Raw genomic sequence first — 14,856 nt, 5'->3', positions numbered from 1 at the left:
GGCGCCACTTTTTTGTGTGTTTAATCATTATTTTAGGTACGAAAGGTGTGCTTTTTAGGAATTTTTTTCATGCCAGATCCCTCCCTGGTGGGCAAGTTACGTTCTGCCCAAATTTGATTCAATTCGGTTCAGTGGTTATGGAGAAAGGCTGTTTCATCCGCGTGTGCAATGCCAACATTTTTATACAGTATATATAGAAGAGTGCAATAAGATTGAGTGTTTGTGGGAGGGGGGAGGGGCTTGGTTAATTTCATTGTACACAGGTTGTACATTGATAATAAAGGTATTATTATTATTATTATTATTATTGGGATGCTTAGTCTTTATTGGACTCTTTTATGGGGTCTAAAAAAAGAGGGTGGGGTAGGGTGGGCACATTTGTGCTCAAGGGTGTTTTAGGAGTGCACAATGAACACTTGTGCTTGAATTGTTTAATTTATCCATTGATGTCCTTCCACCCCTCAGTTTCTCAGTGTGAACCAGAGTCACCTATGTAGGAGGAGATGGTTCTTTCAAGGTATGTGTGTCCTTCTCTTTGGCTTCTTCATTCAAGCCCACCCTCTCACCTATTGGTAGTGTTGCCCCCCCCCCGCCTGTAGCTAATACTCCATTACCCTGAGATGTTAGAGGGATCTTACAAGGGTTCTCAACCCCAAGGCAGCTGTTTTCAAAATATTTTTGTGCACCTACAAACCTTAAGATTTCAGCAAGGCGGCTCATAGCTCTCCTGTGGTGGTACAGCTCCCTGAGAATCAGATCAATATTAGTATTTATGATATCTTACCATAGCTGCCAAGTTATCCCTTTTTTTAAGGGAAATTCCCTTATGCTGAATAGGCTTCCTCGTGAGAAAAGGGAAAACTTGGCAGCTATGCATCTTACAGTAAATAGTTTTCATAGTTGGTGGAAATGCATGTGCAAATTAAAAACAAACAAACACCCTGTTATAGGAGAACAGCCACAGAAGAAAATATAAACTGGTTACATGTAAAGAAGGATACTGACAAGCTGGAACGTGTCCAGAGGAGGGCAACCAAAATGGTCAAAGGCCTGGAAACAATGCCTTATGAGGAACGGCTAAGGGAGCTGGGTATGTTTAGCCTGGAGAAGAGAAGGTTAAGGGGTGATATGATAGCCATGTTCAAATATATAAAAGGATGTCATATAGAGGAGGGAGAAAGGTTGTTTTCTGCTGCACCAGAGAAGCGGACATGGAGCAATGGATTCAAGCTACAAGAAAGAAGATTCCACCTAAACATTAGGAAGAACTTCCTGACAGTAAGAGCTCTTCGACAGTCGAATTTGCTGCCAAGGAGTGTGGTGGAGTCTCCTTGACAGGCACATGTCAAGAATGCTTTGATGGTGTTTCCTGCTTGGCAGGGGGTTGGACTGGATGGCCCTTGTGGTCTCTTCCTACTCTATGATTCTATGAAAAACACAGAATACATTTTTTAAACCTTCTTGGCGTTCAACCTTTTTCTGTCTGGCTGAGGAGCAGCTATGGAAGATGGAAGAAGTGCTCACTTTCTTCTTCCATTCCCAGGAAAGTGGGGCGCTGGGCTCCCTCTCTTGCTCCTCCTGCCCCTTCGCGAGAGTCTCCTGCAGAGGGTCGGGAGCAGGAGGAGCAGCGCAGGGGCTGCACCCCTTTCTTCCAGGGACAGTCTCTGCTGGATCCAGCTTGACAGAAGCTGGTTGGGAAGCTGAGAGCAGGGCCACGAGGCACCCCCGCCTCCCGCGAGAAGCAGGCAGGAAAGGGCGGGGATTCCTCCCTGGCGAGGCCGCGGAGGGCGAGCGGCGCAGGCCCAGGCCTGCCTGCCTGCCTGGAGTGGCGGCTGCGGGGCGGAGCGAGGCCTTCGAGCCGGGCGGAGATGGCGTCTTCGGAGCGGCCTCCGGGGCCGCCCGGGGAAGAAGAAGCGCTGCTTGCCGCTCTCGCCGCGCGGCTGGCGGGGGGCGCCGAGGAGGAGCAGGCCGCGGCGCCCGGTCGCCTGGCAACCATCGGGCAGATCGCGGCCCTCTTTCGTGACCGGGCGGGCAGGTAAGGGGCCCGGGGGGGGCTCCGTCACGTGTGGACGCGTTGCCGCGTGTCTTCCTGCCGCGGCGGGTGTGGTTTTGCCTGCGTCTTGGAGGAGGGACGGGACGAAACAGGCGGAGGGGGCTCCATTCCTCCTCCTCTAATTCTTCTTAACGATTTTTGTAAGGAAGCCTCCAGAAATTTCAAGGGAAACCCACCCCCCCCATTTCTCCCTGCAGTTGTGTTTATATTTTTTATCTGTCTAGAAATACAATGCGTCAAAAGTTCATGCTTTACTGTTGCTTTTTGTAGGCGTAAGTTGCTTTGGGTGCCTGTCAGGGGAAAAGGTGGGGTATAAATACTACTACTACTACTACTACTACTAATAACAACAATAGCACCGATTTTATTATTTTTATCCCACCCATCTGGCTGCATTGCCCCAGCAGCTGGGCCGGTTCCAACACATATGAAAACATAATAAAACGTCAAACATTCAGATCCAATACAGAAAAGACTAGAATATAATGGCAAATATTAAAATTAAATATCAGCAAATAAACAGTTTCCACTTTTCAATTACAACAAACAATTACTAAACTGTAATTAATAAAAATCACAATGCATAAAAATATCACAAAACATACAAAACCATGTATTTTAAAATATATCTGAATTTCTTTCCAATGAATAATAATAATATATGGTAATATAGCTTTATATTATTATTATTATTATTATTATTATTATTATTATGCAATAATAATAAAGCTACAAATCTTATGTAGAAGATGCTGCTTTTCAGCATCTTGCAGGTTCCGTGTACATTCCTCACCCTAGTTCAGACAGTTTTATGAAGAAGCATCCTAAGAACCACTTCAGGAGGAGCTTTTTCTTTTTTTTGGTAACATAGTTTCTATTCATTCTCATATTTAAAGCATTTAACATTTTGTATAACATGTTGTATGGCATGCAACATTTACATAAAATTTAAAATAAAGCATCAAGAAACATGGAGTAAAATGTTTCTGAGTGTATTAGCAAAATTGTGTCAAAGTGTATCTATCAAAATTATTACGGAGATGAAATGATGCATAGTAACATGTAATGCATAGTAACATGTAATGACCATAACTAACATGTATTTTGTATTAATAACAATTAGAATTTATAGGAAGGGGCGAGGGAGAGGAGCAGGGGAAAAATAAAATACGTTGTAATAAAACTGCTAGCACATTTGCACACGCATGCCCTTTCCGAGCCTGCCCAGATCTTTGGATACTAGGAGCATTGGAAATGTCCTTACACTGAGGTGGACTGGCTACAAGGACCGGCAGTGGCTCTCCAGGATTCTGCAGAACAGAAGCTCTACCACTGGGCTATGCCATGCAAGGAAGGGTGTCTGCAGTTCCAATTTAGAAAAAAAAGAGTCTGCTTCACCTAATGGTCAGAAGTGTGGGAAATACTGAAATACACACCAGTCCTGGCTTAATCTTTTAAAATTTCACATCTTGTCTTCATTCTGTGGCACCACAGGAAGGAATGTAGCTCAGTGATAGAGCCAGTTCTGCATGCAAAAAATTCCTAGGTTCAATCTTGTTATCTCCAGGGTGTGCTAAGAAAAATTCCTCTATGAACCGTTGGAGAGTTTCTGTCATCACTGTGGGTAATCCTGGGCTAGCTGGATCAGTGGTCTGAAGTCAGCTCCTTATATTCCAGTTCAGGCATCCCTTGTACCCAGAGCTGCTATGTTGCAGCAAGATGGTTTCATCATATTCTGAAGGTAAGTGATGCAGCCACCTTGGTGAAGCTAAGCAGGTCTGGGTATAGTTAAAGCCTGATGGGATACTGCCTAGAAGCTCCACTTAACTTGAAAAGTGGGTGTAATAAACAAACAGAATAATTCACCTTTTGCCTTGCCCTGGGAACTTAAGTTCAGAATTTAGAAAAACTTCCAATTTTTATGAATTCTTTTCACAATTTTATGAAGCTTGTAGAGGCTGAAGAAAATACCCGAGTTCGTGGTTACTTATAGTAAATATTTCAAAGCTAGGGTAACCCTTTATTTGCTATATTTTTTCCTAGCCCTATCAAGTACAAAATATGCAAAACAGCTTGGATTTGTTTGTTTTTTAAAAAAATATTGCATGGTGCAACTGATATCCTTTTATGTATATATATATATTTAAATGTACTGTTGATGCTGACTACTTTACATTTATTTTTCTTATCAGGGAAAAAGCAACAGAAAGCCTATTCCAAGATCTCCTGCAAATTTTGAGGAAGGCATCTTATGCAATTGATGTGACCTACAAGCAAAATAATACAGTGGAACACACAGATTCATTGTTCCTGTTGGTATCAGAATGTTTCAGATGCCTTCGGAATGCTTGTGTTCAGTGTACCAAGAATCAGAACATTATGAGGTATGATTCTTGCTCCCATACTTGCCTAGTTTTTTAAATGTTAAATTACAGTAACTGGTTTCACCCAACTGAGTTCATAGCTGATTTAACTTTTGAAGCAGGCTCTCTTTGAAATGCATTTCACTCCTCACCAGTTCACTTCACTTTGCTGTATACTCTTGGCCTTTGAGTGGAACCTTGTGAGTGAATTGCCCACATTTGTTAAATTGTGTGGCTCAGGCTAACTGACCAGTGTGTAATCATTATAGATCTACATATTCTCTGAAAGTAAATTAATGTGCAAGAGAATCAAGGGTGCGTGAACACAAGATTTATTCTGACAACTGTTTTTTTCTTTGATTTGCTCTTTTTAAAATACTCATGAAGTGAGATTTCAGAGATATTATCTTCACCAAGTCTTGTGATTACAGTGGTACCTTGGTTTACAACCATAATCCATTCTGGAGGTCCGTTTGTAAACCAAAACAGGTTGTAACCCAAGGTGCTCTTTCGCCAATGGGGCCTCCCAAAAATATTTGTTCATAATAAAAGAAAAAGGGGGTTGTAATCCAAAAAAAGTTTGTAAACCGGGACATGCACTTCCGGGTTTGACTGGTTTGCAATCCAAAACATATGCAAACCAAGACGTATGCAAACCAAGGTACCACTGTATTTAAGATCTGGTTTTTTGTTAGTTGTGCATCTGGATTACTTAATATTTGCTGGCTGCAAGGATGTGCATTTTATTTGCCCCTGAGGTCAGGTGAATTCTGGGGTGTTCTTCATGTGATTTAAAGTGCTCTGCAACAGGGAGCGTTGTCTATCCATGAAGGTTCCCTGCACAGTTGAAAAACCCGATTTTCTAGAATTGTCACTTGTCCATGGCTGGACAAGGACCCTCAATGCAGAAGTGCACTTTAATCATGTGAGGGGTCAGAATGAGTTGTTAGTTCTTTTGAAACCCCCCTCCTGTCTGTTTTCTCTCCTGGCGTGCCTTGCCATCTTAGGTCTTTTTATTTTCATTCCTTTTCATAATTGCCCATATGACCTCCCTTTCCTAGACTTCTCTGGGCCTGTTGTTTTTTAAGCTACAGTCTGCTCTTTCCTAGTATTTTTAAAGCCATCTTCCTTCCCTTGGCTTTTCTTCCTACTCATTCCCTTTATGTCACTCTTACCTTAGGGAAACTCAGTCAGTTACTCCTAGGGGAGAATTCATTTATTACATTACAATATGTATTACAAATTTAGGACTTTATATTATGATACAACTCTGTATAAAACACTGGCTTCGGTGCTTTTTTTAAAATTTCAGAGAATTTTAAATTTAAAACTGTTCTTTTATAACAGGAACCTGGGGCTAATTGATGCATCTGTACACTTGATCCAATTACTTCACAAATTAGAAACTAATCTGGAGTCATTATTGACAGGTAAGATATTGTGGGGGCTACGTACATGAGCCCACATATCTACTAACTTACAAACATGTTTGCTTGCCTGTGTGCTCACACATACCTAAGAAAGGACAACACTATTCCAGTTGAACAAAAGGACTTTACATGTCCAGCCTCCAACTCCGTGTTGTAGAACTCTTAGAACTGTGGAACTGTCCTGATTCTCTCTCTCCCCCCCCCCCCCCAAATGCTTTGTGGCTTTCTTGTAACTTGAAGCCTTTGGTTTGTGTCCTACCCTTTGAAGCAGGAGAAAACAAGCTTGCTCCATCTTTCATGTGACAGCCCTTAAGATATTTGAAGATGGCTATCATATCTCCTCTCAGTATCCTCTTTTCTAGGCTAACCATACCAACTCCCTCAAGGCTTGGTTGCCAGACCTTTGATTATCTTGGTTGCCCTCCTCTGCACACATTCCAGCTTGTCAATATCTTTAAATTGTGTTACCCAGAACTGGACACATTATTGCAGGTGTAGTCTGGCCAAGGCAGACTAGATGGTACTTTTATTTCCTTCACTCTTGAGCGGTATGCTCTTTATGAGAGAGAGTTATTCCTTTATTCTGTTACAAAGCCATGACAAACAGAACACCTTGCTAGCTAATTGCTGCCGTGGCAATGTAGGGCCTTGGGGTGCTGTTGCACACACTCCAAATGTTGTGGGACTGCTAGTTGCTGTACAATGAGATCATGCTATGGGAGTTGCCAGCTGACCTCCAGATTAGCATGTTGTGACACTTAGGATACTATTACAGGTCTCTATACAAACAGCCTAAATCAAAAGACTTTTCTTTGAAAGCAGGTGTTCTTTAATTTTGCAAGCTTGAAACTGAGTGGTATAACTCGGTGTTAGATAATGTGTTCTGCATGCAGACAACCCCAAGTTCAATCCCAGTCAAAAGAATAGAATCGATCTTTATTGTCATTGTCCCCTTGCGGGAACAACGAAATTTCTCGATTGCTGTATCAACTCAATTAAAACACTCCACATGAATTAAAATACTAATAAGCACAATACAATACAGAACAGTAAACAAATGAAAATAAAATGACTTCAAAGTCCAGAATGTCCATTTAAGGCCAAAATTGCTCTAGGAAAGAAAGTGTTCTTGAGACGGCTCATTCTTGCCTTCATTGTTCTATATCTCCGTCCCGATGGCAGGAGCTCAAAGAAATGATGACCAGGATGTGATGAGTCTCTTGGTATGTCTAGTGCCTTTCTATGGCACCTGATGGTATAAATATGTTCTAAGGTAGAGAGAGAACAACCATAGAATCATAGAGTTGGAAGAGACCACAAGGGCCATCCAGTCCAACCCCCTGCCAAGCAGGAAACACCATCAAAGCATTCTTGACATATGCCTGTCAAGCATCTGCTTAAAGACCTCCAAAGAAGGAGACTCCACCACACTCCTTGGCAGCAAATTCCAGTGATACTCTGCTGTTTTGATAATTCTGCTCAACACTGTCCTATCCCGACAAGTGCAGCTTCCATACCACACACATAAGCCGTACGTGAGCACGCTCTCAATGGCACAGTGATAGAAAGCAAGCAGCAACTTTTGCGGAAGGTGATTTTTCCTTTAAATTCTCAAAAAAAATACAGTCCGTGCTGCGCCTTCTTCGCAGTCCCCCTTATATTGACACTGCAGGACAAATCCTCCTGTAACTCAATGCCCAGAAATCTGAACGTTGTCACCCTCTCCACACAGGTTCCATCATCCAGGATGTTGTTGCCATATTTATTATATTAAATGATCATTTTACCCTGTTCAAGGAGGTGCACATCAGCATTCATTAATGAAATATGAAACCTGAGTAAACAGATAAAACAGCAATGGAATTAAATGATAGGACAGGTGAAGGTGGAATAATTTCAAACTATTTTCCACCAAGAGTTCATGTAATCAAAACAAGGTTTAACTTGATGTGAAAAGACAAGATTAGGTGCCAAGCCAATTTCTCTGGAGAGGACACAACCTGGATGTTGACACAGAAAAGGCTTGTATCTTAGTAGCCACCTTCTGTTATCAGGTTTATACAGAAGAAAACATCCTGTTTTGCTTTAGGGCTTTATAGGCCACCACCAGCACTTTGAATTCTACCTGGAAATACAGCAAAGCTCTTCAAGTGCTGGAGTAATACATAACATAAGGCAAATAAATTTATAACCCACTTGATTGAAAAAATCACCCTCAAAGTGGTTTACAAAAAGATAAGACAATAAAATCAAGGAAAAAATGCAGCCCTACTTTAAAACAAATTAAAATTAAAACAGATTAAAATAAATGACATGACTGTCATATGCTGATCCAGTTGAAGTTTTTGAGGCTGCTTTTCAGAGGCAGTCTGACACAACATATGGGGAGGTTTCAAAGGTGTGTACAGTTATGACAAAGGCACCACAGAAGGAAACATGGCATACTAATTGAAATGAGCAAAAAGGTATCCCTGGCCACAGATATATCTGCACCCACAAGCTATGAGGGGAACATGATCTCGTTTGTTATGGGCCAACATCACTTCAAAGTCTATTAAATAATAAACCATCAGGAGAAAGCCTCCCTTTGTCTGGATTGAATTTTATTTCCCTTGAGCCTACTCTGTGTTGGGGGTGATGGTGAAGAGAATGTTATTTCTGCATCTGCACGATGCAGTTTCAAGTGGTAAAGGGTCTGCTTCATTCCGAGCCCCAATATAATAAATTTATAGCTCTGGAGGCACTCATCCAGCTCATTTCTGACTCAAGGAACATCCACATCACACTTGAATTAAGAGGAAAAAGGAGGAAACAAAACTGGATGCCATTGGCCTCCTGATGACACTTCACCTAAACGTTTCAAATAAGCTCAGCCAGTGGCTACATTTCATTGTTAAATAGCATGAGGGGCAGAATAGATCCCCAAGGCCCTCCGTTGCAGAGTTGTCTCCTGGAAGCGCCGGGATTCCTTTCCAGGGCTTTCAGGCCAGGCTGATCATGTGATGGATGCTATTGAAAGCCGAGAGGCCCAAGACAACCTGTGGGGTCACCTTTCCTCTGCCCATTTCCTGATGTAGGTCCCAAAACTGGTGCTTGGCTGCAAGCTCTCTCAGGAGAACTTTTTACACAAATGTGTTTGGGGGGTGAGGAGGGAGGGGATTAATGAGTCCCCAAATGGGGGTAATTTTGGTGATGGCAGAAATCATTCAAAAAGTGTTTGTGTGTATCTTACTATTTGTGATGGCAGCAGTTCCTTTTTAAGTTTGTGAAAGCCTGGATGTCATTTTGTTGTGGAGCATTCTGTCGCAACAATTCTGGGCCTCTTAAAGCAGAGAGGTGATGTTAGGGAGTATAATTCAAGCATGTCTTAATGTACTCTACCTATATTTAAGTGGCATAATTTGGGACCTGCATTTCTTCTAACCAGGAATAATAATAATAATACCACCTTTATTGTCATTGCACAACCTGTGTACAATGAAATTAAATGAGCCTCCCTCCCCCCCCCAAACACTCAATCACTTATCAAACAACACACCACCTCACAAGTCAATTTCACTATGTTATTTTCCATTCGACAGCCTAACAGCCCACGGATAGAAGCTATTTTTTTAGCCTGTTGGTATGGCTGATTATACTTATATTTCTCCTGTCCGAGGGTAGAAGATTAAAGAGATGCTGGTTGGGGTGTGAATCATCCCTGAGAATTTTTCTCACTCTCCTAAGGCAACTTTCCCTTGCAATGTCATCTAGCGAACTCAAGGGACAGCCCATGAGATCATGCGCTGTATTCACTTTCTGCCCATGGCTGTCACACTGTGATACAATATGAAAGGACACTTTCTATTGTGGACTGGTAAAAGGAGTTCATCAGTTGTTGTTTAACGTTTTTCTTTCGCAAGACCCTGAGGAAATGGAGTCGCTGTTGGGAAAGAATACAGTAAAATCTTCTAAGTTAATTATCTTAATGGCTATGTGTTTCTCTCTCATCCAGTAACAACTATTTTAAGTTTTTATTGTGGTGTTCATAATGTGGGTAGGAAAGTCCAGAGTGTCCCAACCGTTTGGAATCAGTAATACACACACTGAAGTGGTATGCCTTATGTGCCTTTAACCACTGTGGCTGACTTGTGGGGAGGAGTTTATTTTTAACGATGTATTAATGAATAAAGCAGCAGAAAAGGAAATACCGTGCAAAGCGCTGTGACTTAAATAACTGCTGTCTAATGTCTGGTTAGGTCAAACTGCAATTTGCAGTTTGCAATGAGAGCAAGGCATTTTTATATAAGGGAACAGCCAAGTCCCTGCTCTAAAAGTTTTAACCCAATTTATTTACTGTTCCTGCTTTCATGTTTACTTAGATCTATCAATCATAATTTAGAAGCTGTTCAATTAACAGCTTCTATATTATGACCAATTTGCATACAACAAATATGCAATTATATAAAAAGAAATTTAAATCACATTTTTATATTGTTCTAGAATATTTATTCAGTTAATGGGTTGAGTTAGGAGTATTGTTGACTTTGTGAATTGTATTATCATTCTGCACAATTTAAAAGCAAACTGTATGTGATGTAAACTGTACCATTACATTCATTATGCAGGTTTTTTTTAAAAAGAAAATTGCATCAGCTGAGGAGGAAGCTGGTAATTAATCAGTTTGTAGCAAGTATGAAATATAATCCTTTCGTCCCCTGCCGCATTCCTGAGGAGAGGAAAATCCCTTTTCTGGTACTAATAATTGTATTGTGAGAAAAACCCCATTTACACCAGTTAAATACCCCAAGATAAATTTCATTTTTTTTTTCCAATTAACTGCTACTGTTTTAATTCTCTTAATTTTTATTTTTGAAATTGGGATTTCCTTTTGCAAGTTTCACAATATAGTTAGACTATAATATTCACAGCAGAGTGAATATTCTATTCCACTCACCCAGAAACCTCTGAATCTGGGATCCATCCTAAGGGGTACTGACCACCCTTCAATAGAAATGCCTCCCTCGGAAGGTGATGGTCTCTCCTTCTTTGGAGGTTTTAAAACTGAGGTTGGATGGCCACCTGTCAGGGATTATTTAGCTGTGATTGCTGTATTGCAGGGGGTTGGACTAGATGACCCTTCCAACTCTACAAGTCTATTACATATGACTCTAAGACAGCATTGCTGGCCAAGCTGGTGGAAGTGGTATTGGCGGAACTCAGGACTTTGGTTCTGTGTGACTTCAGTGTCTATGCCAAGGCCCCTTCCATGACGGCTTTGGAGCTATCACAGCTCATCAGTGGCCCAACCCACAGAGCAGGACAGATTTAGCCTGGGGTGTGTGGTCCAACTATAGATGGGATTCAAACAAGCTAGACCACTTCCTGGTGAGATTTGGTCTCATGGTGATTCTCTCCCCATGCAGGGGTTCAGGACCTATTCAGATGGTCCATCCCAGAGACTTATGGAATCTAATGGAGAGAACTGGCAATGTTACTGAGGCCCTTGTCTTCCCCTAAAACAGTGAAATGTGTAGGGCTAGTCACGCTTTCTCTCCTGATTGCCCTCTCCACTGTTGTGGAGTTTGAAACACACCTTGGTGCTCTAGGGAGCTACGAGTTATGAAGCAAGATTGGCAATGGCTACAGCGCTCTTGGCACAAAAAACCCATTGCAAAGGTGACCCAACACACCTTAGAGTACACATTAATGCCTACTATGTTGCAATGATGGGCAAAAAAGGGCTATTTTTTCCTCTGCCATTGCATTCTCAAATAGACATCCAGTGGATGACATACTGTCTCAACCCTTGCCCCTCATAGCTAATTATAGCTTGTTAGGTGTGTTTGTGTGTGTGATTGGTTATGTACTGTATATGTGTAAAAGTTCTGAACCAGTGCCTGGATGCAGTAATGAGCTGGGTGAGGGCTAATAAACTGAAGCTGAATCCCTGAAAGACTAAAACCCTGTTGGTAAGCATCTGCATACTTTAACCAGCTTTGCCTGGTGTGCCAGCTACCTTTCTTGCACTGAGATAATCTGGCCATGGAGCTTTTTGCCCTGGCAACCTCAAGGCTAGACTGTTGCAGTGGCCAGTTGTTTGAGGGCCAGCTAGTCTGAGATATACCTTTCCCATTACATACCTGACTGTCTGCTCTGGTCTGCTGTGGATTTTTTTTTAATACCATGTGCATCAGTGGGCCAGTTGTTTGTTATCCACCACTGAACATTTAGTTGTATAGTCCCCTTTCTGTCCCTTAATATATTAGATAAACACCAAATTGGTATATTCTTGGACGCTTATTGAACAGAACTTCCCAGACTAAGTCCAGACTGTATTTTATCTCCACACAATGTTTATTCAGTTACATAGTTGTGCTTGTGTTTTGTTGTTGTTGTTTAGTTGTTTAGTTGTGTCCGACTCTTCATGACCCCATGGACCAGAGCACGCCAGGCACTCCTGTCTTCCACTGCCTCCCGTAGTTTGGTCAGACTCATATTGGTAGCTTTGAGAACACTGTCCAACCATCTTGTCCTCTGTCGTCCCCTTCTCCTAGTGCCCTCCATCTTTCCCAGCATCAGGGTCTTTTCCAGGGAGTCTTCTCTTCTCACGAGGTGGCCAAAGTATTGGAGCCTCAGCTTCAGGATCTGTCCTTCCAGTGAGCACTCAGGGCTGATTTCCTTCAGAATGGATAGGTTTGATCTTCTTGCAGTCCATGGGACTCTCAAGAGTCTCCTCCAGCACCATAATTCAAAAGCATTAATTCTTCGGCGATCAGCCTTCTTTATGGTCCAGCTCTCACTTCCATACATCACTACTGGGAAAACCATAGCTTTAACTATACGGACCTTTGTTGGCAAGGTGATGTCTCTGCTTTTTAAGACGCTGTCTAGGTTTGTCATTGCTTTTCTCCCAAGAAGCAGGCGTCTTTTAATTTCGTGACTGCTGTCACCATCTGCAGTGATCAAGGAGCCCAAGAAAGTAAAATCTCTCACTGCCTCCATTTCTTCCCCTTCTATTTGCCAGGAGGTGATGGGACCAGTGGCCATGATCTTGGTTTTTTTGATGTTGAGCTTCAGACCATATTTTGCCCTCTCCTCTTTCACCCTCATTAAAAGGTTCTTTAATTCCTCCTCACTTTCTGCTATCAGAAGCTGTAATTATATTTTACTGTACTGTAGCTGTAATTATATTTTACTGTATTTTGTATATTTGTTGTTTTAAGAGAATCACTTAGATATTTGAAGTTGCAAATAAATAATAGCAATAATGACTGTGATGCTAATCTGCACTGACTTTTCTTGAATTACATAATAAAAATAGCTTAAAAGCTACTTATTTACATCTTTGCTTTGTCTTTCTGCACTTCCAGGACAGGGAATTGAGGCCAGTATTTTGCTACCGTAGTTGAAGCAGAAGATGTAATTACATTGTCAAAGTAATATTTCTCAGTATAATAGCAGGCATATTACAAATACATTACACTCATCCAAATTTTATGTAAACAGATGCACAAGTTTTTATTTGACTTATTGATGGTGTGTGTGAGTTTCATGCCTTGCTATCTGTTGACCAGCCAACAAAACAAGCAAAAAGCAATCTTCGTGGCCTTTTAACTGTTAACACTATAAATATCTGCTGTAAAATAAACTGTCACTTCTGTTGTGGGCAATATTTGTTCTGTCATACTTTATGCTGTGCAACTCTCGTATTATGCTTTGAAGTGAAACATTTAATCTTTTTGTTCCTGGGATGTTATTGGATGAATTTGCTCTTGAAACAATTATTAAATTGACAATTTTTAAAATATGAGAGTTGAAAGTGATCTTTAGGGCTTATAGGCTCCTAAAAACTTGGTTGTCTTGCAAGCAAATGAACCAACAACAGCAAGAAGATCTGAAAGCAAAAGCAGGCTTTTGCACAAATGATTCATGACAGGTGCACGTGGTTCCCACAGAAATGGCTTGATGTGTCTTTTGATGTCGATATAGGTAATTTGCAGCTTTAAGCTGAATTCACTTATGCTAAAATAAATAAGTGGAAAGGAGGGAAATCCGGCCACATAAAGAGCTTTCTGAACTCTTGCTTACTGGCCTTTGGGAAGACCACATGAGGGCCCTGCAGTGTTCCCAGAGCCCTCTCATGTCCTTTCCAGAGATTGGTAAGCAGCCCCGTGTGTCTTACTGGGCTTGGGGAGTGTATTCTTAGGTGGAGGCATCATTCTACACAAACCTGGGTGTTGTAGCTTTTGCCTGTTGGCCTTGAGTGTGAAATTCACTATACAGTACGATTCAATTTTTCATTGAAAAATGAATATTTTAGCTGATTTGATTTCTAATTGCCTTATCTTATATAATAAAGGTAAAGGTAAAGGGACCCCTGACCATTAGGTCCAGTCATGACTGACTCTGGAGTTGCGGCGCTCGTCTCACCTTATTGGCCGAGGGAGCCGGCGTACAGCTTCCAGGTCAGGTGGCCAGCATGACAAAGCCGCTTCTGGCAAACCAGAGCAGCACATGGAAACTACGTTTACCTTCTCGCTGTAGCGCCACAGTGCCACCCGCGTCCCTCCCATCTTATATAATAAAATGCAACATAAAAGTAGTACTGGTTACATTATAAAACTAATTAAAATAGTTTTTTTTAAAAAAATACATTAGTAGTTTTAAAACAGCTAGTAGGGAGAACCACAAACTTTTTCCTGCTAAGTAAATACTGCTATTTTTAAAAATTTTATTCAGAATATTTATATCCTACTTTTTCCAGAATACTGCTCATGTTGGCTAACAATAAAAATGAAATTCATAAACTTAGCAAAAGGACCCCATAATAATAAGATATATATCACACAGGCTGGTAGTTTTTTGGTCCAGCTTGCTGGGGTCTGCAGTGTGGCACCCATAAGACACCCTGGCACCCTCAGGTGCTCCCCTGTACCTCCAAATTTTTCAATTTTACTTAAACAAGCTATGCAGGTTTGCTTATTTGGTCAGGAGTGCCTGTTTTTATTTGGACAGAGAAGGTGATAAA

General features: G+C 41.4%; 1 protein-coding gene across 1 annotated transcript in view; it reads left to right on the top strand.

The window, feature by feature from the left end:
* Positions 1-1,693: 1,693 nt before the first annotated feature.
* Positions 1,694-14,856, top strand: part of ATXN10 (ataxin 10) — a 69,946-nt gene continuing 56,783 nt past the window's right edge. Inside the window, exons 1-3 of the mRNA XM_035137735.2 lie at positions 1,694-2,035; positions 4,246-4,437; positions 5,764-5,846. Of these exons, the coding sequence (XP_034993626.2) occupies positions 1,869-2,035; positions 4,246-4,437; positions 5,764-5,846 (442 nt within the window). The 5' untranslated portion in view covers positions 1,694-1,868. The remainder of the gene's footprint in view (positions 2,036-4,245; positions 4,438-5,763; positions 5,847-14,856) is intronic.

The sequence above is a fragment of the Zootoca vivipara genome, chromosome 5 (assembly GCF_963506605.1).
Source record: "Zootoca vivipara chromosome 5, rZooViv1.1, whole genome shotgun sequence".
NCBI classification, from domain to species: Eukaryota; Metazoa; Chordata; class Lepidosauria; order Squamata; family Lacertidae; genus Zootoca; species Zootoca vivipara.
The sequence above is the reverse complement of the archived record's forward strand: the minus strand, read 5'-3'. Positions and strand labels throughout refer to the sequence as shown.